Source organism: Hemitrygon akajei, chromosome 16 (assembly GCF_048418815.1).
Source record: "Hemitrygon akajei chromosome 16, sHemAka1.3, whole genome shotgun sequence".
NCBI lineage: Eukaryota > Metazoa > Chordata > Chondrichthyes > Myliobatiformes > Dasyatidae > Hemitrygon > Hemitrygon akajei.
This window is the reverse complement of record NC_133139.1, coordinates 23677749-23700309: the sequence shown is the minus strand read 5'-3', so window position 1 is coordinate 23700309 and position 22561 is coordinate 23677749. Positions and strand designations below refer to the sequence as shown.

General features: G+C 43.1%; 1 protein-coding gene across 1 annotated transcript in view; it reads right to left on the bottom strand.

Annotated features, from left to right (window-relative positions):
- Nucleotides 1-1212: 1212 nt before the first annotated feature.
- Nucleotides 1213-22561, bottom strand: part of LOC140740323 (uncharacterized) — a 38225-nt gene continuing 16876 nt past the window's right edge. The window contains exons 5-6 of the mRNA XM_073069475.1: nucleotides 9707-9796; nucleotides 1213-1380 (exon numbers count right to left, since the gene is read on the bottom strand). Of these exons, the coding sequence (XP_072925576.1) occupies nucleotides 1213-1380; nucleotides 9707-9796 (258 nt within the window). The remainder of the gene's footprint in view (nucleotides 1381-9706; nucleotides 9797-22561) is intronic.

The window sequence follows — 22561 nt, the reverse complement described above, 5'->3', positions numbered from 1 at the left end:
GTGCCAACTAATAACAGTATCTCTACAATTTAGCAACTGTTCCCTAAATAAACATAACAGTTAATATGCTTTCAGTTAGACCTCAAACAACTAAGTTCAATGACAGACTAATCTGCTTTGATTTTGTGCTTTTCCAAACAGGGTGACACGGAGGCTGTTGGCAGAACATCCTGTTTCTCACTGGATGGTACAGGAGGATCTCTCACTATGGACCTTGGTTTCCCATCAGTGTTCTGCCATTATACACACTGGCAGCGCAGAGAACATACACATCTCTTGGAGCAAGGCTTGAAAGAAAAATTGTTGGCCTGAGAAGCTGAAATGCAGGAGGCCAGAACACAGCCACTTGTCTCCCACAATCTTTTCCAAAGGCATGTATACATTGTGAGAATTGAGCATTTTAAGGTCCTTTTAGCTCAGAGGAAAATGCAACAAGCCACGCAGTGGGCTCATTTCTGATCTATGCTGCTTTCCGATAGGGATGCTCACAAACTTCTACAGATGTGCTGTGGAGAGCATTCTAACGTGTGTGTGTGTGTGTGTGTGTGTGTGTGGTGTTGTACAGTACTGAGGTAAGCTGCAGAGATTTGCAGACTGGGCTCCATCATAGGCACTAGCCTTAGTAGTATACAGGACACCTTTAAGGAACGGTGCCTCAGAAAAGTGGAGTCTATCCTTAAGGACCCTCCTCCACCCAGGACATGCCCTCTTCTCATTGTTACCATTGGGAAGGAGGTACAGAAGCCTGAAAGCACACACCATCAATTGAGACAGCTTCATCCGATTTCTGAATGGACGTTGAACCTACAAGTGCTACCTCACTACATTTTTATTTCCTATTTTCCACACTACTTATTTAACTATATTATATATATATGAGAGAGAGAGAGAGAAAAAGAGAGAGCCAAATAAAAAAAATATATATATTTACTGTAATTCATTATTTTTTTCTATATTGCTATGTATTGCCTTGTACTGCTGCGGAGAAGTTTACAAATTTCACGACATGTGCCGGTAGTATTAATCCTGATTCCTTTCAAGCCTTATAAAGGTGAATATTAAAATGGGACATTGGACAATCACAGTAACACTTTAACAGATTTGTCGCAAAATGATGGGCGTGAGTAAACCCATTGATGATACCCCAACCTTTTGAAACTGAGGTAAATTCAAAAGAGAACACTGCACATATCTGAAGTATTACACCAAATCTTAGGGGAAGGAATGCATTTCTGGTTGCTGCTGCAGAGTATCAGCTGTCTCCGGTTCATCATGTCCCATTTCAATGGACACGAACGTACTGAGCTGGTCTTGACCAGTAGCTGGAGAATGATACCTCACTGACCCAATGACGTATTTCTCTTTCCAGAACCGCAAGACCTGGATCAAAAGCACTTTCTTAACAAGTTCAAGCCTGTAAAAGAATATACTCCTCATTCCCAGATCCCAGACCCATAAAAAGGGATGTTTTAGCCTCACTGTCACTCTGGTTGTAGGGGAAAGGGTTGTAAGTGATTTCAGTTTGGAGCAGAAACGATTGTGATGTAGTGGATTATTCCTGTAGTGGGAGAGTCTAGGACCAGAGGTCACGGCCTAGGAATACAAGGCTGTCCCTTTAGAAGAGAGATGAGGAGGAATTTCTTCTGCCTGAGGGTGGTGAATCTATAGAATTCAATGCTATGCTTGACTCTGCAGGCCAAGTCGTTGGGTATATTGGGGACGCCACGCTAATGTAGCGGTTTGCGCAAAGTTATTATAGCTCAGAGTGTTTCGGAGTTCAGAGTTCAATTTTGGCATTGTTCTCTAAGGAATCTCTGAATGTCCTCCCCAGGGAATGCATGGGTTTTCCCCGGGTGCTTCAGGTAGGTTAGCTGGTCATTGTAACTGTGGTTAGGTTGGGTCTAATCAGGTTTGTGGGGTTGGTGGGCTGGCACGGCTTGAAAAGCCAGGAAGGGCCAACTCTACGCTGTATTGCTAAATAAAATTAAACAAAATATATTTAAAGCAAAGATTAATAGCTTCTTGATTAGCAAGAGTGCCAAAGGTTATTGGGAGAAGGCAGGAGAATGGGGTTGAAGGAGATAATATATCAGCTGTGATGGATTGCTGGTCTGAATGGCCTAATTCTGATCCTATGTCTTATGGTCTTATTTAGGCCAATTGGAATATACCCTTTCCCAATATTCCAGGCTTTGCAAATTGAAATAGTTGAAACAGTCAAGCCTGCAATTAGTTGTGTGCACAAGTGCTCATATATGAGAGTCATTTTCCAGATCGTCACAGAGCAGAAAGTCATCGTTTTTGTGGTTAATTTCACTTGTTGGCTGATCAACAACTTGTTGATCAACTTGCTGGCTATCTCTACACCATATTATCAGCAGCTGGTAAAAGGTCTCTGAATTAAACCCTGATGATTCATTAAAAAAAACCTAATGAAACCACAGCTGCTTAAATCAACTTAGATAAAATGCAATGAGATCTTAGAAAAAAACTGTACAACCACAAAGTACATAAACCTTTATTTGCACATTATTCACAAAATAATTGCACAGGAGACCATTCCATCCATGGTAACAATCGAATTAGTCCCGCTCTTTCGATCCTTGTTCCTTTCCTTCAAGTTATCATTTAATTTCTTTATAAAAGTCAAAATTGCTTGTGCAGCCCCTGCACCCAGAGCTGCACATTCCAGATGCAACTTGTTACTAAAACGTTTTACCCTCATCCAGCTCCAGTTCGAACCTCTAGCTGCAACAAATCTGACTCCTTCTGATAATGATTCTGTCATTCACAATTCATTCTTCTTCTAGACTTTGCTTTCTTTGTCCTTAAGCCATCATTTCCCTCTCTTCCATTCCTGTGTGCTCCCTCTCCCTCCTCCAGATCTGAATTTTCTCCCTGAACATATCCTCTACACTCAAGAAAGCTCACCAATGCCTCGACTTTCTGAAGGAGGCTGGTCTGTGCACATCAGTGCTCGCGACCTCCTCTAGGTGCGCAGGGGTGAGCATTACCGTGTGGCGCGGGAAACTGCACTGCGGCGGAGAGGAGGGTCTACAACGGGTAGTTAAAACTGCCCAAGGCACCACTGGCACCAGCCTACCTGCCATCGAGGATAAAGTACAGCATACAGAAAGGTGATGGGAAAAGGCCATAAAGCGAGGGATCCCACCCTCTCTGCTTATGGATTGCTTGTCCCACTCCCATGCAGAATCCAAACCAGGACCAGACTCAAATATAGTTCCTTCCCCCAAGCTGTCAGGCTGATGAACCCCTTCAGTCATTAACCGACCCTATCACGCCCCCACACCACATCACATCACCGAGCATCACTTCATGTACGTATAATCAGTATATATATATAAAACAGTTACTTTACACTGTGTTTTAAAGGATTTTGTTTATATTTATTTCATTTTTTATTGTGTTCTTTACGCTTCGTGTTTTTTTAGCATCATCGGATTCGGAGTTACAGCCACTTCATTCTCCTTTACACTCGCACTGAAAAATATCAATAAACAACCATGAATCTTGAATTTTAAAACGTCTCGAATCTCCGGATTCGTTGCACTTGGATGAAATGCCAACACCTGGAACACTGACTCTGTCCGCCTCTGCTGGTCTTGCCTGACCGGTTGGTGTATTACGGATGCGTTGTTTTATATTTCAAATATCCACCGACTGCACCATTTGGTTTTTGTGGCAAAGGAATCGAACAAGGAACTTACTGTAATCACAAAGCAGCATTTGCGGAGAGAGAAAAACCAAGTTATTACTTCAGGTCCCTGACCCTTTCATTGGAAATAATCCAGTAAAATCACCATTGAAATTTCATTCCACGTTTGTCCATTTCTAGCTCCCCTGATGACCTGGCATGGTCAGCACGGTCAGCATTTATTGCCCGACCCTAACTGCTTTTGAGGAAGTTATGGTGAGCTGCTTTGATGAATGGTCAAAGTCCTGCTGTTCTCCCACAGGACTGTTGAGGAGGGAGTACCAGCATTTATACCAATGACGATGAAGGGGCAGTGATATATTTACATGTCAGGCTGGTGTGCAACTTGGAGGGGACCTGTTCGTGCTGCTGTATCCATGACCTGCTGTTCTTGGCCCTTCTTGATGGGAGGGGTCACGAATTTGGGCAGTGTTTCTGGAATAGCCTGGTAAGGCTACATCCACACTAGACCGGATAATTTTGAAAACGCCAGTTTCGTGTAAAAACGATAGGTGTCCACACTATGCATTTTTAAAAATATCTCTGTCCACATTAAAACAGATATTTCGGCGAATCTCCTCCTACTGCGCATGTGCAGGACACATCTACTGAAAACAAGCGACATGTTTGGTGTCGAATCTCACCGTGAAAGACTTGCTGCGCGTTTGTTCAGTTACAGACTAGAAAAACTTAAAACGACAGACAGCTGTTGGCTCTCACGCAGGAGGACTTAAAAGTAAAAAAAAAACAAATACTGGAGCGTATGGAGGCAACCAACAGGGAGTTCACGGACAGTATGACCCGGCTGATGACGAACATTGAAAAACTGACTAACTCTGTTGCATTAATAGAGCACCTTGTTAAATGTATAAAACATGTCTGCATCAATATTATCTTGTATTTCCATACAATGTTACATTAGGCTGTTACACATCTATTGTCAGATAAGTACTTGCATAAATAGGTAAACCACCTTCATACGAGCAAGGACAGAAAACAGGGCAAAGTGAGTATACTTATTTATTCAGCAAGTTATGGGTCAAAGTATTTGGTGAGCACATTCCTAACTCTTCTAGCTTCAGTCTCGTTGCTGTCTGTTCTGAAATTGTTGGGTTGCGTTCAAGAAAATGAAATAGCGCGCTGCCATCACCATCTGGTCCAGCACGTCATGACAGCGTTTTCAGATTTCTCCGGTTACCCCGTCCACACTGCTCCGGCCAATCTACCGTTTTCAAAATTACACACTCTGGAGAGCGTTTCTGAAATTCTCCAGTTTCGGGGGACGAAAATGCCGTTTTAGTGTGGATAGAGGGTAAAAACGAAGAGAAAAGCTTTGGTTACAGATGTATCTGGCGTAGTGTGGACGTAGCCTAATGGTGCACACTACAGTCACTGTGTACTGGTGATGGAGGGAATTAATGCTTTTGATGGCTGAACAGACACTAGTTAATTGGGCTAATTAATCCTGGGCAGTCTATTGGTTAAAGTGATTTGAGTCCCACGAAGCTAGAAGGTTTAGCAGCTAAATTACATAACTGTGTAAAGGAACTTTACCTCCAACAGTGTGTGTGGGATCACATTCACCTTTCAGCTCCTATCATGCAGAACACTTTGCTGGGTTAAAGTTCTCAAACTTCTTTCCATTTGAATTATTCGGCAGCATCCACTTCATTCTGTCTGCCTAAATTTTTGTCCAGGAGAAAATTAGGGCTCTGCATTCCCCTCTGTGTCAGTCTGCTTGGAAGCTATAGCTGCTTTGAGCCTTGTTCCAGAAATCGGGCCAAAACTCCTCGACAGAGCTGAGAATGTCCTGCATGGATGGATGTCACTCAATAACTCAAGTGGGCTGAGATGGTCACACGACACTGTTGTTGGATCCTGTTGCATTTGAGTTGTTCACAACTCAAGAATGAGGCATAAAACTTGTTGCTTATGATCATTTTATTAAATGATACCAGAGACGAGAGAACAAGACAAAGGAAGAACGTAGTTGTGGTCTGCTCGTTCTCAGACTAAAGATCAACAAAATTTCAGTGGTAACATTTAACCTATAAAATAGCCAGAGTCATACTACATACTACAGAAAACTGAGAAGCTTCTAGAAAAAATACAGATGCTACGGTACCGTATTTACCGGAAAATTCACTGAACAATTACAGGACTGTGCAAAAGTCTTAGGCACCTAGATTTTTTATTTGATTTCAGATGGTATGACCTCCACAGAGCCCTGATCTCAACATCATCGAGGCTGTCTGCGATTACCTGGAGAGACAGAAGCCAGTGAGACACCAGAGCCTGCCAAAGAATTGTGGCAAGTTGTTCAGGATGTTTGGCACAACCTCCCAGTAGACTTTTGCATAAAACTGCACGACAGTGTACCTAAGAGAATTGATGCAGTTTTAAAAGCAAAGAGTGGTCACAACATTGATTTGATTTAGTTTTACTTTACTGTTTACTGCTCTTTAAAGTAATTGTTTGATATTTAGAAAATTTTAATTTCATTATTTTTGTAAGCAACTTTGCTTTACAGATTTTTTTACATGCACCTAAAGAATTTTGCACTGTACTGTACACATATGTAGGTAATTATATAGAAATACAAGCAAGCGTAGGGAAGTTAAATTACAAGAAACATAATAATTCTACATCCCAATCCAACACTGTGCAAAGTAGCTTTGCTCACCCATGCAGGTTAGTTTGCTACACTGCCAGGGCATCTCCAAGAAGTAATTTGATGTCAGAAAGTAATTAAATACCTGTATGGATCTTTTGGATATTCTAAGACTTTTAAAAAAGAGAAATCGACCAATTTCTTGGTGCAAACAGACATTTGCAAATTTCAAAATCTGTACGATCCAAAACAGTAAAGAATATTTGTCCTTGTCCTTACTTGTAGCATTTGCCACTAGCCACATTCAAAGCATTCCAAATAAAACTCAGAGGCCTTGACTGACTCTTTGCATTGTGGCACATACCCTTCTATTGCCCTGCATATTTGTGGAGGTTTAGTTGCCATAACAAGATGTTGCTAGCTACTCACGTGGACTATAGCAGTATCTGATTCCAGTTAATCTTACCCCATAGTTACCATAATAACTTTTGCCACATCAGTAGCTGTTCACTTCAGTGGTGCCATCTTCCTCTTTCCCTGCTACCCTCCCTTTGTTACTCCCCCTGCTGGTAGAGATGGCAATCCAAGGTAGATGAGCTTTGGGTTCATGTCTGAATAAGAGTAGGCGTTTCAGTTCCTTAAGCCACTGGTTACAAATCATGGGTGACCTGCTCCTCACATCCTTTTCCTGCATTTGTTCCACATTTCTTATGCCCTTATCTAGTATAGATCTGTTGACGTTGGTGGTAAAATTGTACTTTTTCAGCATTCACATTTTTTTGAGGGGAGGGGAAAATTCCAGAATTCCAGTCCTCATCGGGCACACAATTCCTTGCTAATGTTATTCTATCTGATCTCACATAGATTCACTATAAGATGACGTTTCCCAGGAAATTTCCTTCACTGCAGTATTCCCTTCGCCGTCTCTTACCACTTATCTACAGAGCATCTTCCAAAATCCCTTCAGTGCCATAATTTCCCTCTTAACTCAAAGGCCTAGCCAACAAACCATAACTAGCACCTCTGTAGCTTGAGACTATATGCTTGTCTCTTACATTCCCAGTTCTGATGAAGGATCATGAATCTGAAACAGATTTAAATGGGGCATAGTTCCTTCATGCAAATGGTGGGGGATATCTGGAATGAACTGCCAGAAATAGTGGCTGAGGCAGGCACATGATCAACATTTAAGCGCATCTAGGTAAGTACACGGACAGGAGAGGTTTTGACGGCTTGGGCAAATGCGACCAACTTGCTGCATGACTCAGTTGGCTTAGACAAGTTGGGCTAAAGGGCCTGTTTTCATTCCATGAGCTACACAATGTTCAAAGTAAATTTTATTATCAGAGTACATATATGTCACTATATACAACCCTGAGTTTCTCTTCCTTAGAGGCATACTCAGCAAATCTATAGAATAGTAGCTATAACAAGATCAATGAAAGATCAACTGGAGTGCAGAAGACAATAAACTATGCAAATGCCAATATAAATAAATAGCAATAATAATGAGAACATGAGATAATGAGATAAAGAGTCCTTAAAGTGAGATAATTTGTTGTAGGAACACTTTAATGGATGGGCAAGCGTATGTAGTTATCCCCTTTTGTCAAGAGCCTGATGGGCGAGGGTTAGCAACTGTTCTTGAATCTGGTGGTGCGAGTCCTGAAGCTCTTGTTCCTTCTACCTGGTGGCAGGAGTGAGAAGAGAGCATGGCCTTTGTGGTGGGGATCTCTGATGATGGTTGGTGCTTTCCTACGACAGTGTTTCATGTAGATGTGCTCAACGGTTAGGAGGGCTTTACCCTTGATGTACTGGGCCGAACCCACTACCACTTGTAGGATTTTCCATTCAAAGGCATTGGTGTTTCCATAGTAGGCTGTGACACAGCCAGTCTGAAAGCCAGTCTCAGTTCTATAAATTCAGATTTCCAGTGTCTGCAGTTTTGTTGATTTGCAGTCTCTTTGCTTCTATTGGCATTCACCCTCTTAGCCTAAAGCAAGAGTTCCTAACCTGGGCTTTGTAGGTCCATTGCTTAATGGTGTTGGTCCATGGCATAAAAAAGTTCGGGAACCCCTGACCTAAAGGATGACTCAGGTATTTACTCTAACCTTCCTGCATCCTGTTCACTCATTATTGACCTAATCTATGATCAGAAGGACTTTTTCTGAAGCCAATGTATTATTTTAAACAAATAGATTTAAGATCTGTTAGTACGTGTACCCTGGTTCTAACTACAGAATGTGAAAGACACCGACAGGCTTTGAATAGTGAAGAACAAATATTTATCATATTGCACGACAGAGATCCTGCTGGCAAAAGGAATGGAGTGACGTCACATCCGGGTGGGAGAACGGAACATCGTGACAGAGGTTGTGGCTGTCGGAGACCTTTGAACTCAGGCAATCGCTCTCTCTCTCTCTCTCTCGATGGTGGGGGAGAGTTTGCTGCCGATTCTAGAGCTGGGGAAACTCAGAATGAAAACAACTCTGCAGACTGTAACATGACAGCGAGCTGTCTGTTGGTCTCCCTCTTGCAGTGGAAGAGGGTGACACCTCTCTGTCCCATGTTAGTGAGAGAGAGAGCCTGTGGCATGTCGAATTGTCGGGTGAACAATGGTTTTGTTGGACTGCAGATCATGGTCCCTCTTGCTTGGTGGGTGGTGGGCGTTGATGCTTCCTGCTGAAGCAAGTGGAGGGAGGGGTGATGCTTTGCTACTGCTTGGGCATTGGAGGGCAGAGAGGGGCTTTGAGGCTCTGACAGTTTTGCTGTCGTGAATTCTTTAGGGTTCTCCTCTGTTTGGTGGATGTCTGTGACGAGTAAGAATTTCAGGTTGCATACTGTCTACATTCTCTGATATTCAGTGGAACCATTGAACCACTGAATCGGGTTTAACATCATCGGCATATGTCATGAAATTTGTTGTCTTTGTGGCAGCAGGACAATGCAATATTAGGAGCAGACCACGGGAAATTGGAAAGAATGCATTCCAAACAACAACAGTCACCGTATCTCTCCCCACCCTCAACCTTCTCAAAAGGCTTTAGAGTGCTAAATGCGTTAGAGTCGATCAGAAAATTCCCACGGCTTTGAGGGAAACAGACGTTTCTTGGCCAAGACTGAGGATCCCATGCTGGTGCTTACTCACGTCGAGTCCTCTAGTACCATTTCCATTTTGTTATAGACAGACATAACCAGCAGCCTGTTCATATCTGGGTTTATTCACAATCAAGTCAACCATGCTCTGCCTTCACGTTGATTTTTGTTGGGTATTGCTAGATTAAGCTCAGGGGCCCTGAGATCACATGTGGCATGTGTAACTCAAATGGAATTTAGATCAGCTCACCGAGCACTAAAGCAAGATTATACCAAGATCTTACCATTCCAAATGCTTCCATTTCTTCATCAGATTCAATACTTGAGGAAGGTGCACGCACTTTGGGATCCATGAAGTGGACGAAGCAGTTGAGCTGAAAACATCAAGTTCCTGAGGTGTTCCTCTGTTGGGGCTTTGTATTTATCGATATGGAGTGTGGTAGTATCAGAGTGGAGGTGGGCAACCACCAGCCTGTGTGCCAGGGACAGCTCCCCAGTGCCAGACTCTCCTGCAGTTACCGCACCCGAGCTTCACTGGGGAAGCAGGGGGTGTAAATGTTCAATTTAATTAGGGGGAAAATCAGAATCAAAATCACATGTATTATCACTGATAGATGTGGTGAAATTTCTTGTTTTGCAAAAGCAGTGTGCAATACATTAAAATACTATAAATTACAATTAGAAAAATAATATAAAATAAATAAATGTTGCAAAAAGAAAGCAAAATGTGAGGTTGTGGTGAACTACATATACCTGTCTGGACATGCCCCCCTCCCCTCCGCCGTTGACTGCTCCCGTGGCTCCTCCCACAGACCCCGGTATAAAGGCGATTGGGGCCTGAGCCCTGCCCTCAGTCTCCAGGATGTAGTATGGTGGTCAATTGCTGCTTGTTCTTTATTCCAGTCAATAAAAGCCTATATCTCGCCTCATGTCTCAGAGAGTTATTGATGGTGCATCAGAGGTAGTGTTCATGGATTCATGGACTGTTCAGAAATGTGACGAGAGAGTGAAGAAGCTGTTCCTAAAACCTCTCGGGTGTCTTCAGACTCCTCTACCTCCCCCCTGATGGCAGGAATGAGAAGAGGGCATGTTCTAAATGGTGACAGTCCCCAGTGATGGATGCAGCCATCTTGAGACACAGCCTTTTGAAGAACAAATATCCCTCGATATTTGAACATTAATGTTGGTGCATTTTTGGCAAAAGTAAATGGATTCTCTGTGACAAGAGAAAACATGCCTGTGTTTCCATCTAGCATTTTTAAGATTTCCCAGCATCCATACTTGAAATTCAAAGAATTCTCAAAGAGTTATTTAGCCCTGCGGGAGCAGAGCCAAAAGCACAGGCAATCCTTCTGGAATTTCCCAGCTAGAAGGTCATTCTACTAATAAAATTAGCAAATTAATAATGTTTATGAAAGAAAACTCTGGAATTCCCTTCCCATCTCAAATTATTAGATCCCCATTAATGAGTCTCTCGTTTAGCTGCCCTTTTATCACTTGTACCAGCCTACAGGATCTTTTTCTTACCTTACTAGCACAAGTTGTACTTAGCAATTTGCATGAACCGCTTCTCAAAGCTCAGAAGCCATTTTTTTGCAAAGGAAGTCATCGATGGTGAAACTCTTCTTCACTTTTACAATGCCAGCATTGACTTCAGCTGTTTGCCAACCAGGACCTTAGACTTGTCAGCAATTCACAAACACAAGAAATGTTGCAGATGCTGGAAATCCAGAGCAACGCACACAAAATGCTGGAGGAACTCAGGAGGCAGCATCTACGGAAGTGAATAAACAATCAACGTTTTGGGCCGAGACCCTTCATCAGGACGGGAAAGGAGGGATGAAGTTGTCAGAATACAAAATGTGGGGGTAGAGGGGAAGGAGGACAGCTAGAAGGTGATATATGAAGCCAGGTGGGTGGGAAAGGTAAAATGTTGGAGAAGAAAGAATCTGACAGGAGAGGAGAGTGGACCATAGGCAAAAGGAAAGGAGGAGAGGACACGGGGATAGGTGATAGGCAGGTGAGAAGAAGTAAAAGGCTAGAGTGGTGAACAGAAGAGTGTCGGGGAGGGAATTTTTTTTACCAGAAGAAGAAATCGATATTGATGCCTTCAGGTTGGAGGCTACCCAGACAGAATATAAGGTGTTGCTCCTGCAGGATGCTAACAGTCTTCTGGGCAGCAGTGATCTCAGCCCTCCATGTAATTGTGAAATCTGGCCTGCCTATAGCACGGGAAAAATACTGCCAAAGTTGCCTTTGCAATATTCTCCAAAGTCACTGGAAGGATATATGAACAGAGTCAGCGTCCTTTCTCCCAGACCACCGAGGACTGGGTTTCACTGAATCAGCTATGATGGGTAAGCCACATCTTCTGCGAGCCTGGCACCAGAGTCTCAAATACGACAGTCTGTCCCAAACCAAAATGACCAGGCGGAAAGATGAAACCATTCAAGCATGAACTCAAAGCCTCCTTGGAGAAGTACAACATCCCCAGTGACTCCTAAACAAGCCCTAAACAAAATGGAGGCCATGTTCCAGGAGTCTGTGAGGATCATGACGCAATCCAAAGTGGGTGAGAGCAAAAGCCTCAAGACCAATCACTACGAGCTCATAGAGACCCTCCATGTGCAGAAACTTAAGATGTCCCAGCCTTTCCTGATTTGAAACTATATTCATAGACTTTGAGTCTAAATCCTGGAACTCCTCCCCCAGCAGAGAGTATCTTGATTAGAGGCATGACAGTGGCTCAATGTGATGACTCAGCACCACATTCTCGGGGCAGTAGTGACGGCCAGCTTGTCTGCTTCCGAAAGAAATCATTATATGAAAGTACTGGCAAGCACAAACCGCAGTGTCAGAACAGTGGGACACAAGAAAGCCGAATGTATTAAAAGATTCAGAAGTTCACAAATTATTCCTCACTATATTAGTTTCCTCCTAAATTATACAGAGTCAGGCTTTAATATCATGCATCCCGTGCTTTCTGCAGTCCTAGCAACAACTGTGGCATATGCTTTATTCTGCCGACAGCTAAATATAGGGATGAAAGTGAGATCTACAAACAGCGAAGGAATTTGTAAATCAGTTGCTCAGATATCCAGTAAATTATTCATGCATGCCATCGGCCAGTTGTGGCATTCCAACACAAGTGCTGGAGGAATTGACTCCTGAATACGGCGAACAGTTTATCTCAGATGCGTTGTGTTGACGGGCATTTGAATAACTGAGGATGTCTTCCGGTCGATGGAAATCTTGGATATTGAATTGACTTTTTTACTTATATCCTCCCACGTACATGAGGAGTAAAAACCTTTACGTTACGTCTCCGTCTAAATGTGTAATGTGCAATTTATAGTAATTTGTAATAAATAGTATGTACGACAGGACAGTCAGTATAATATAGATGTATATCAGCGTGAGTTAATCAGTCTGATGGCCTAGTGGAAGAAGCTGTCCCAGAGCCTGTTGGTCCTGGCCTATCAACCTCTGCCTTAAAAATACCCCATAACTTGGCCTCCACAGTCGCCTGTGGAAATGGATTCACCACTCTCTGGCTAAAGAAATTCCTCTTCATCTTCGTTCTAAAAGGACATCACTCTATTCTGAGACCTCTGGTGTTAGACTCTCCCACCACGGGAAACATCCTTTCCACATCCACTCTATCAGGACCTTTCACCATTCAACGCCGGACTCCGGAGTGAAGGCTCCCGAGTTCGAATCCAAGTCGGGCCACCCCCGAGCACGCTTTCCATCCGTGCCGGGTTGAGCGTCAAGCTAGCCACTCGGCCCCGTAAAAAATACAAGGGTCGAGTCAGGAACGTTCATAATGTGACCCGGTTAATCCGAAAGGAGACCAATCCTGACACCACGCGCCAGACAGGAATGGCTGACAGTTTGGTGCGACACGCTATGAAAAAACCATTCTATAGGTTTCAGTGAGGTCATTCACTGTCTAGGCAAAGAAATTTCTCGAAGATTCCCCGTTCAGGTGATAAATGTATCCTGCTTTAGGTCTTTTTGCACTCTTTAACCAGGAATTCTACTGGATGGCTCCAAAAATGCCAGCATCAGAAACCTCCATTCAACCATCTGTTGGGAGATCTACCATCAGCATAGGGCAGCCCACTGGTACTTTGCCTAGTGGACAGGGTGCATCCTGGGAACCAGGAGAAATTCATGGAGGTTATGAAATCAGCTTTATTTGTTACATGACGTTGAAACATCAGTGAAATGCATCTTGTTCCATCAACAGCCAACACAATCTGAATATGTGCTAGGGGCAGGGACTCCCATGTTTCTAGATGAGCGTTCTGTGAGGTCACGCTAAGCAAGATACCGGTGTTAGAATACTGTTGGCACTGGGGCTTGTCTGCCCAGATTGTTGATCACAAAAATATTGAAATGCACACGTGCAGCTGCTGTTTTTAACCTCGTTTTCTTCCCTCCCTTCCTTCCTGTCTTGAATGGGTTGGCTCCAAGCTTGGATATTTTCCACGCCACCTGAGGTCAGTCAATAGGCTTTTATTCACATTAAAAACATAATAGCAGCCGTGCACAACTTGCAGAAGATTGCACAGGTCCACCCTAACTAGCTAGGGCCTGGCTGATCTCTGTGGTCAGCTCGGTGAAATAGCTAATGAGAAAATACTTGAATTGTGTAAATGACACAGACTTGGTACCTGGAAGTGTTTTCCTCGTTTTAATGGTCAGAAAGTGTCAGCCAAGCCTCAATTCAACCATCCTCAGCTTTGAAATTTGAACTTTAAATTCTGGTCAGAGATTGAAGAGGCAAGTCCCAGTCTACCAACCTGAGCTCATAAACTAGGCTGAGACATCATAGAAGGTGAGTCAAAATCACTTTCTGACAGATATTTAGCACACAAGATTATCCAAAACCCTGATAGTATGTACTAACAGGATCAAGGACAGCTCGTATGCTACTGTTATAAAACTACTGAACGGATCTGCTGTACGATAAAATGGATTCATGACTTCACAGTCTACTTCGTTACGGCCTTGCACCTTATCGTCTGCCCGTTCTGTGTAACTGTAATGATATATTCTCATATTCTGTTATTGCTTCTTCCCTGTACTACCGCAATGTAGTGATGTGACGAAGTGATGGCGTGCAAAACAAGGTTTTTCTCTGTATTTTGGTAGATTTGACACTATTACAGTAAACCAAATATCAATTACTAAGATGTTAATCTGCAGCTCTGATGCAAAAGATCCCATGGCCCTCATTATATCCCCACGGAGTGCAGGTTAAATTTTACCCCTTCTCTTACATTACAGCTTCTTTGGTCATTACTGTATGTGTGACCCAAGGGTACACACAGTGGATGTCGTGTTTCCTGTATCACAAAGCCCAATGCACTTGAAAAGGGTTTAATTATCAGTAAGACATTTCTGGGGCATCCTATGATTGTGAAAGGTGATACTAAAATGCAGGCTCTGATGAAAATCATTAACCGGTCTTCTCCTATCATTTCGCATTTCCCCCTCCCCCTCCTACTTTCAAATCTCTTACTATCTTTCCTTTCGGTTAGTCCTGACGAAGGGTCTCGGCCCGAAACGTCGACAGCGCTTCTCCCTATAGATGCTGCCTGGCCTGCTGCGTTCCAGCAACATTTTGTGTGTGTAACCTGAAACATTAACTCCTTTTTCTCCCCCTCTACAGATGCAGTTGGATCCACTGGAAGGTTTCAACGTGTGCACATCTGCAGTATTTTAGTTTAGGACAGAAATTCATCAAAGTCAGAGACAGTTCCCTGAGGCAAACAAAAAGCTCTCTCCTGCAGCTCCTAGATCCTTCAAAGGAGATGAGCCTTTTCCAGGATCCTCAGTGGCACTGCCATTCCCACTGAGGTGATTGCTATCTTCATCACTTGCTGAATAGCTCACACAGTCGGCCTCGGAAGGGGAAGTGATTTTAGAAAGATTTCAGAATCCCCCTCCGCCCACACGGGAAGCAAGGAATTGCAGGAATAAGATTACATGCACACACTTGTGCGACTGCTGCTTTCTTAGCTCCTTTGAATCATTCACACTGCGCACACGAAAACACAAGACTCATTCCGGCACCCCAGCCCCTGAGGCGCTATTGCCGAAACTATTTTAATTGGCTCGGGCGCAATGAGATCTTTCTCAGTGTCTCGTGAGTCTTCACTTGTCTCACCTCTGAATTTTTTTTTGAGGCGTGTGCGTGAGGAAATTCAAAGCAAAATATACCTCAAACAATTAATAGCAGCCTTAAACACTAAACAAGTTGCGAGTTAGGCTGGGACGCAGTCACACAAATTCTAGGTATATAAGGTCAGTTTCCTGATAAATAATAATAAGCACTCTTTCTGCATAAATCAGCAACTGTTGAAGACAGGTTGATACCGTTTGTACACACACAGTAGTCACCTTATCAGGTACCTCCTGTATCTAATACAGTGGCCACTGGGAGCATGTTTGTGGTCCTCACGTGATTGTAACCTGTGGTTATTTGAGTTACTGTCACCTTTCTGTCAGTTTGATCCAGTCTTCTCCTCCGACCTCTCTCATTAACAGGGCACTTTGGCCCACAGAACTGCAACTCACTGTATGTTTTGTGTTTTTCACACAATTCTCTGTAAACTTTAAAGACTGCTGTGCACGGATTCCAGCAGTGTCTGAGATACTCAAACCGCCCTGTCTGGCGCCAACAATCACTCCACAGTCAAAGTCACCTAGATCACATTTGTTCCCCGTTCTGATTGTGACAACTGAACCTCTTGACCATGTCCGCTTGCTTTTAGAATTTATTTAAATCTTACATCCATCACACAACAGGAGGGAGTAAAAATCTTTGTGTTATGGCTCCGTTGCAATGTACAGACATGTGAATTTAAAAGACTAATGGCTCGTAGAAAGAAGAATGCATTGAGTTGCTGCCACGTGATTGGCTGATTAGATATTTGCATTATTGAGCGTACCTAAGAAAGTGGCCACTGAGTGCCTATGAGAGTAAAGCCAGGCATGCTTCACAACTGAGACTGTATCTCACAGGTTAGAAGGGTTCTGTTCTCTGCAAGCTGATCTTAACTCGGACACAGTGAAATTAGTAAATTCAACTGTTTATCTACTTACTTTGAGGACAAATTTCTAGGGGATTCTGAAGAAATACATAGGGATGGACAACATTTCTCTACAATCCGTCCACTATAGGAAGATGAGGAATGCGGTAGTCATAGGGGATTCCATAGTGAGGGGAACAGACAAGAGGTTCTGTCAGGCTGACGGAGATACCCGCATGAGGTGTGCTGCCTCCCAGTTGCCAGGGTACGGGGTGTCTCGGATCGGGTGCAGAGTGTTCTGAAGGGAGAGGGTGAACAGCCAGAACGTCCTGGTACACATTGGTACCAATGACATTGGTAGAAAAAGGGAGAAGGTCCTGAAGAGAGAATTCAGGGAGTTAGGTAGGAAGCTGAAAAGCAGGACCTCCAGGGTAGTAATCTCAGGATTGCTGCCTGTGCCACGTGCTAATGAGCGCAAGAACAACATGATCAGGCATATTAATGGGTGGCTGAGAAACTGGTGTAGGGGGCAGGGCTTCAGATTGCTGGATCACTGGGGCCTCTTCTGGGGGAGATACGATCTGTACAAAAAGGACGGGTTACACCTGAACCCAAAGGGGTCCAATATCCTAGCGGGCACATTTAATGGAGCTGTTCAGGAGGGTTTAAACTAATTTGGCAGGGGATGGAAAACGGAATGATAGTGTGCATCCGAGATTATAGTAAGAACAAGCAGGAGAAGAGGCTTAATCACAGCCAGTGGCATGAGTTACAGGGCAATAGAAGCATGGTGCAGTTAAAACAGAAAACAACAAATACTGGACTGATAATGTTACATTTGTAAGCACGCAACATAAAGAATAAAATGGACGCTCTAGAAATTCAGGTACAGATTGGCAAATATGACATTGTGGCCATAGAACCATAGAACACTACAACACAGAAACAGGCCTTTTGGCCCTTCTTGGCTGAACCATTGTTCTGCCTAGTCCCACTGACCTGCACCTAGACCATATCCCTCCATTCCCCTCTCATTCGTGTACCTGTCCAAGTTTTTCTTAAATGTTAAAAGTTAGCCTGCATTCACCACTTCATCTTTGAAACTTGGCTAAAGGATAGTTGCCATTCGGAGCTGAACGTCCAAGGATATACGGTATATCAGAAAGATAGGTTAGTAGGCAGAGGGGGTGATGTAGCTCTGTGTATAAGAAATAATATTAAATCGTTAGAAAGAGATGACATAGGATTGGAAGGTGTAGAGTCTCTATGGGTGAGTTAAGAAATGGTAAGGGTAAAAAGACCCTAATGGTAATTGTATACAGGCCTCCAAACAGCAGCCGGGATGTGGATTATAAATTACAGCAGGAGATAGAAAAGGCGTGTCAGAAAGGCGATGTCATGATAATCGTTGGGGATTTTAACGTGAAAATGGATTGGGAAAACCAGGTCAGTAGTGGACCTCAAGAGAGAGAACTTGTAGAATGTCTAAGGGTTGGCTTTTTAGAATAGCTTGTTGTTGAGTCTGCTTGGGAATCAGCTGTGCTGGATTGGGTGATGTGCAATGATCTGGAGGTAATAAGAGAGCTTAAGGTTAAGGAATCCTTAGGGAACAGTGATCACAATATGATCAGGTTCACTTTGAAATTTGAGAAGGAGAAACTAAATTCCAATGTGTCGGTATTTCAGTGGAATAAAGGAAATTACAATGGCATGAGAGGGGAACTGGCCGAAGTTGACTGGAAAGGGACATTTGTAGGAAGGACAGCAGAGCAGCAATAGCTGGAGTTTCTGTGAAAAATGAGGGAAGTGCAAGTCAGATATATTCCAAATAAAAAGAAATTTTCAAAGGGAAGAAGGACACTACCATGGCTGACAAGTGAAGTCAGAGCCAAAGTAAAAGCAAAAGAGAGGGCATACAAGGAAGCCAGAGCTAGTGGGAAGAAAGAGGATTAGGACACTTTTAAAAACTTGCAGAAGGAAACTAAGAAGGTCATTAGGAAGGAAAAGAAGAATTATGAAAGGAAGCTGGTGACTAATATCAAAGAAGGCACTAAAAGCTTTTTTAAGTATATAAAGGGTAAAAGAGAGTCGAGGGTAGATGTAGGACCAATAGAAAATGACACTGGAGATATTGTAATGAGATATGCAGAGATGGCAGAGGAACTGAATGCGTATTTTGCATCAGTCTTCACAGTGGAAGACATCTGCAGAATATCGGACATTAAAGACTGAGAAGGTGCTCAGGAAGCTTAATGGTCTGAGGGTGGATAAATCCCCTGGACCTGATGGAGTACACCTCGGGTTCTGAAGGAAATAGCTGGAGAGATTGTGAAGGCATTAACAATGATCTTTCAAGAATCAATAGATTCTGGCATTGTACCGGATGAATGGAAAATTGCAATTGTTACTCTGCTATTTAAGAAGGGTGGGTGGCAGCAGAAAGGAAACTACAGATCTGTTAGCCTGACATCAGTGGTTGGAAAGTTGTTAGAATCGATTGTTAGGGATGAGATTACGGAGTACCTGGAGGCACATGACGAGCTAGGCCAAAGCCAGTATGGTTTCCTGAAAGGAAAATCCTGCTTGACTAACCTACTGTAATTATTTGAGAAAATTACAAGAAGGATAGACGAAGGAGATGCAGTAGATGTGGTGTACTTGGACTTTCAGAAGGCCTTTGACAAGGTGCTGCACACGAGGCTGCTTAGCAGGATAAGAGCCCATGGGAATTACAGGGGAGTTACTAGCATGGGTGGAGCACTGGCTGATCAGCAGAAAGCAGAGAGTGGGAATAAAGGGATCCTATTCTGGCTGGCTGCCAGTTACCAGTGGAGTTCCACAGCGGTTGGTGTTGGGACCGCGGCTTTTTACGATGTATGTCAATGATTTGGACTATGGGATTAATGGATTTGTAGCTAAACTTGGCGATGAGACAAAGATAGGTGGAGGAGCAGGTAGTGTTGAGGAAACAGAGTGCCTGCAGAGAAACTTACATAGCTTAGGGGAATGGACAAAGAAGTGGCAAGTGAAATACAATGTTGGAAAGTGTATGGTCATGCACTTTGGTAGAAGAAATAAACGGGCAGACTATTATTTAGATGGGGAGAGAATTCAAAATGCAGAGATGCAAAGGGACTTGGGAGTCCTTGTGCAAGATACCCTAAAGTTTAACCACCAGGTTGAGTCAATTGTGAAGAAGGTGAATGCTCTGTCGTGGGCAAAGTACTGGAGAGTTTAACATCGGTAGCTGAGCGAAGGGCGCTGAGTAGGCTACGGTCAATTATGGATAACTCTGAACATCCTCTACATAGCACCATCCTGAGACAGAGAAGCAGTTTCAGCGACAGGTTACTGTCGATGCAATGCTCCTCAGACAGGATGAAGAGGTCAATACTCCCCAATGCCATTAGGCTTTACACTTCTACCGCCAGGACTTAAGAACTTTTTAAAAGCTATTATTAATGCTTTTTGAGATAGTGATTTAGATGCATATCATATTTTTTACTGAGTTAAGTATTGTATGTAATTAGTTTTGCTGCAACAAGTGTATGGGACATTGGAAAAAAGTTGAATTTCCCCATGGGGATGAATAAAGTATCTATCTATCTATCTACCTATCTAATGTTGGCATTCATTTCTAGGGGTATAGAATATAAAAGCAGGGATGTGATGTTGAGGCTCTATAAGACACTCATGAGACCGCACTTGTAGTATTTTGTGCAGTTTTGGGCTCCTTACTTTAGAAAGGATGTACTAACTTTGGAGAGGGTTCAGAGAAGATTCACAAGAATGTTAAAAGGCCTGAACAGATTAGATATGGCAAAGTTATTTCCCATGGTAGGGGATTCAAGGACAAGAGGGCATGACTTCAGGATTGAAGAACGTCCATTTAGAACTGAGATGCGAAGAAATTACTTTAGCCAGAGGGTGGTAAATCTGTGGAATTTGTTGTCACGAGTGGCGGTGGAGGCCAAGTCATTGGGTGTATTTAAGGCAGAGATGGATAGGTTCTTGATTAGCCTGGGCATCAAAGGGTATGGGGTGAAGGCAGGGCAGTGGGGATGACTGGAAGAATTGGATCAGCCCGTGATTGAATGACGGAGCAGGCACGATGGGCCAAATGGCCTACTTCTGCTCCTATATCTATGGTCTTATGGTCTTATATATGCATAGCTGAATACCATTTGACCCATTGTAAAAATAGATGCTTGGTCAAGCACTGGAGGCTGCCAGGATCTAAGGAACATCATTACTGAGTTACTGTCTTCATGAGATGAAAACAGAGAATTATATTTAAGAAACCCAAGTATTTTCGTTGCACTATTTTTGTAACGCTCTGTCACATTATAATGTAAGGTTACCATAATTCACATCAGTAATGAGGCTGTACAGAGTATATGCTCTGATTGGTAGTTTCAGAAAAAGGACACTAAACAAACAAAGGATTTATGCATACATTTTGTTTCTTTTCAATCATAATGCTAACAAAATCATGCTTATTTAACACAAATCTAGTTTGGCTGCATAGAAGCAGTAACAGGCCCTTCTAGTCTATGAGCCTGTGCCGTCCAGTTACACCCATGTGACCAATGAACCTACCAGCATCTTTTAAGGCGAAGTGTTAGCGCCAAACTGTTACAGCTCAAGGCGTACCGGAGTTCAGGGTTCAATTCTGGAGCCGTTCTGCGAGGAGTCTCTGTACGTCCGCTCTGTGGAATGTTTGGGTTTTCTCCGGGAGCCCCCCGTTCCTTCCCACAGTCTAAACACGTACCAGGCAGGCTGATCGGGCATTGTAAATTGTCCCGTGGTTAGGTTAGGGTTAATCAGGGTTGTGGGGGCTGCCGGAAGGACCTACTCCCCACTGTGTCGCTAACTAAATAAAATAAATAGCCTGTACGCCTTTGGATTGTGGGAGGAAACCATCACGGTCAGCGGGAGAACATACAAACTCCTTACAAACAGCGGCAGGAATTGAACTCAGTTTGCTGCTGCTGTGTTAGATTTATATTAACCATTACATTACCGCGCCAGCCCATATAAAAGCAAGAGTACACCATTCTGCCCTTCAAGCTTAGTCGGCTGTTCGACACAATCACGGCTAACCACCTATCCAAACCCACAGTCCCACTCTCTACTCATAGCTCTTGATTCATTTCGAGTCTAAGAATTTATCCATTTCCTTAAAAACATTCAGCAGCTCTGCCGCTACTGTTCATTGCGGTAAGGAATTGCGCAGGTTCTCTGCCTTCTGAATGAAGGATTTCACTTTATCTATGTCCTACCTTTATTGCCCTGCAGCCTGACCCATTCTGGATTGAGGGATAAATATTAGGGATAATTTTCCAGCCCTTTTTCCATGGATCTTTAAGGCCCACCTGAAAAAGTCAGCAGGACCTCGGTTTAACATCTCATCCCCTAAATAACACGTCTTTTTCACAGTGCACGGTTCACAACATTCACAGGGTTTTGCTTTGCTCTATTATGTATTGCAATGTACTGCTGCTGCAAAGACAACAAATTTCACAAGGTTTGCTGGTGGTATTAAACCTGATTTTGATCCTGAAGTATAGACTTGCCTCCTTGTTGAGGTTTGCTGCGGGCAAATTGGCCACTATGTTTCCAGAGCCAAAATTGCAACTGCCGTTTATTGGCCGTGAAACTCCCACCGTCATTTACAGGTGATATTTGCTAAGTCAATTTTTTAATCATGTATATTCATAATAGTCTTTTACAGACATTCTGTTAACACACAACGATCTCAAATGACACTAGAACGGCCAATTGGAGCACACGTCGGGTTGAGTTATGAGAAAGGTCCAATGAGCAGTGAAACGTTTTAGAGAAATTCTTTAAAAATAAGTATCAGTCTGAGACAGAAATGAACCACAGTACAACATGGCAGTGTAGATGGTTAGCTTGTGAGTAATGTCTAAAGTAATGCTCATGTTATGAGTTGGACGATGCAGACACCTGTTTAATGTTGTTTTTCCTCTCTGATTTACCTCTGACCCACTCTGTTCTGTGAGGAGGTTTTAGACCAATACACCAGTAAAAATATTTGTGACTTATTAGAAGAGGTTTTCAAATTGATGTTTT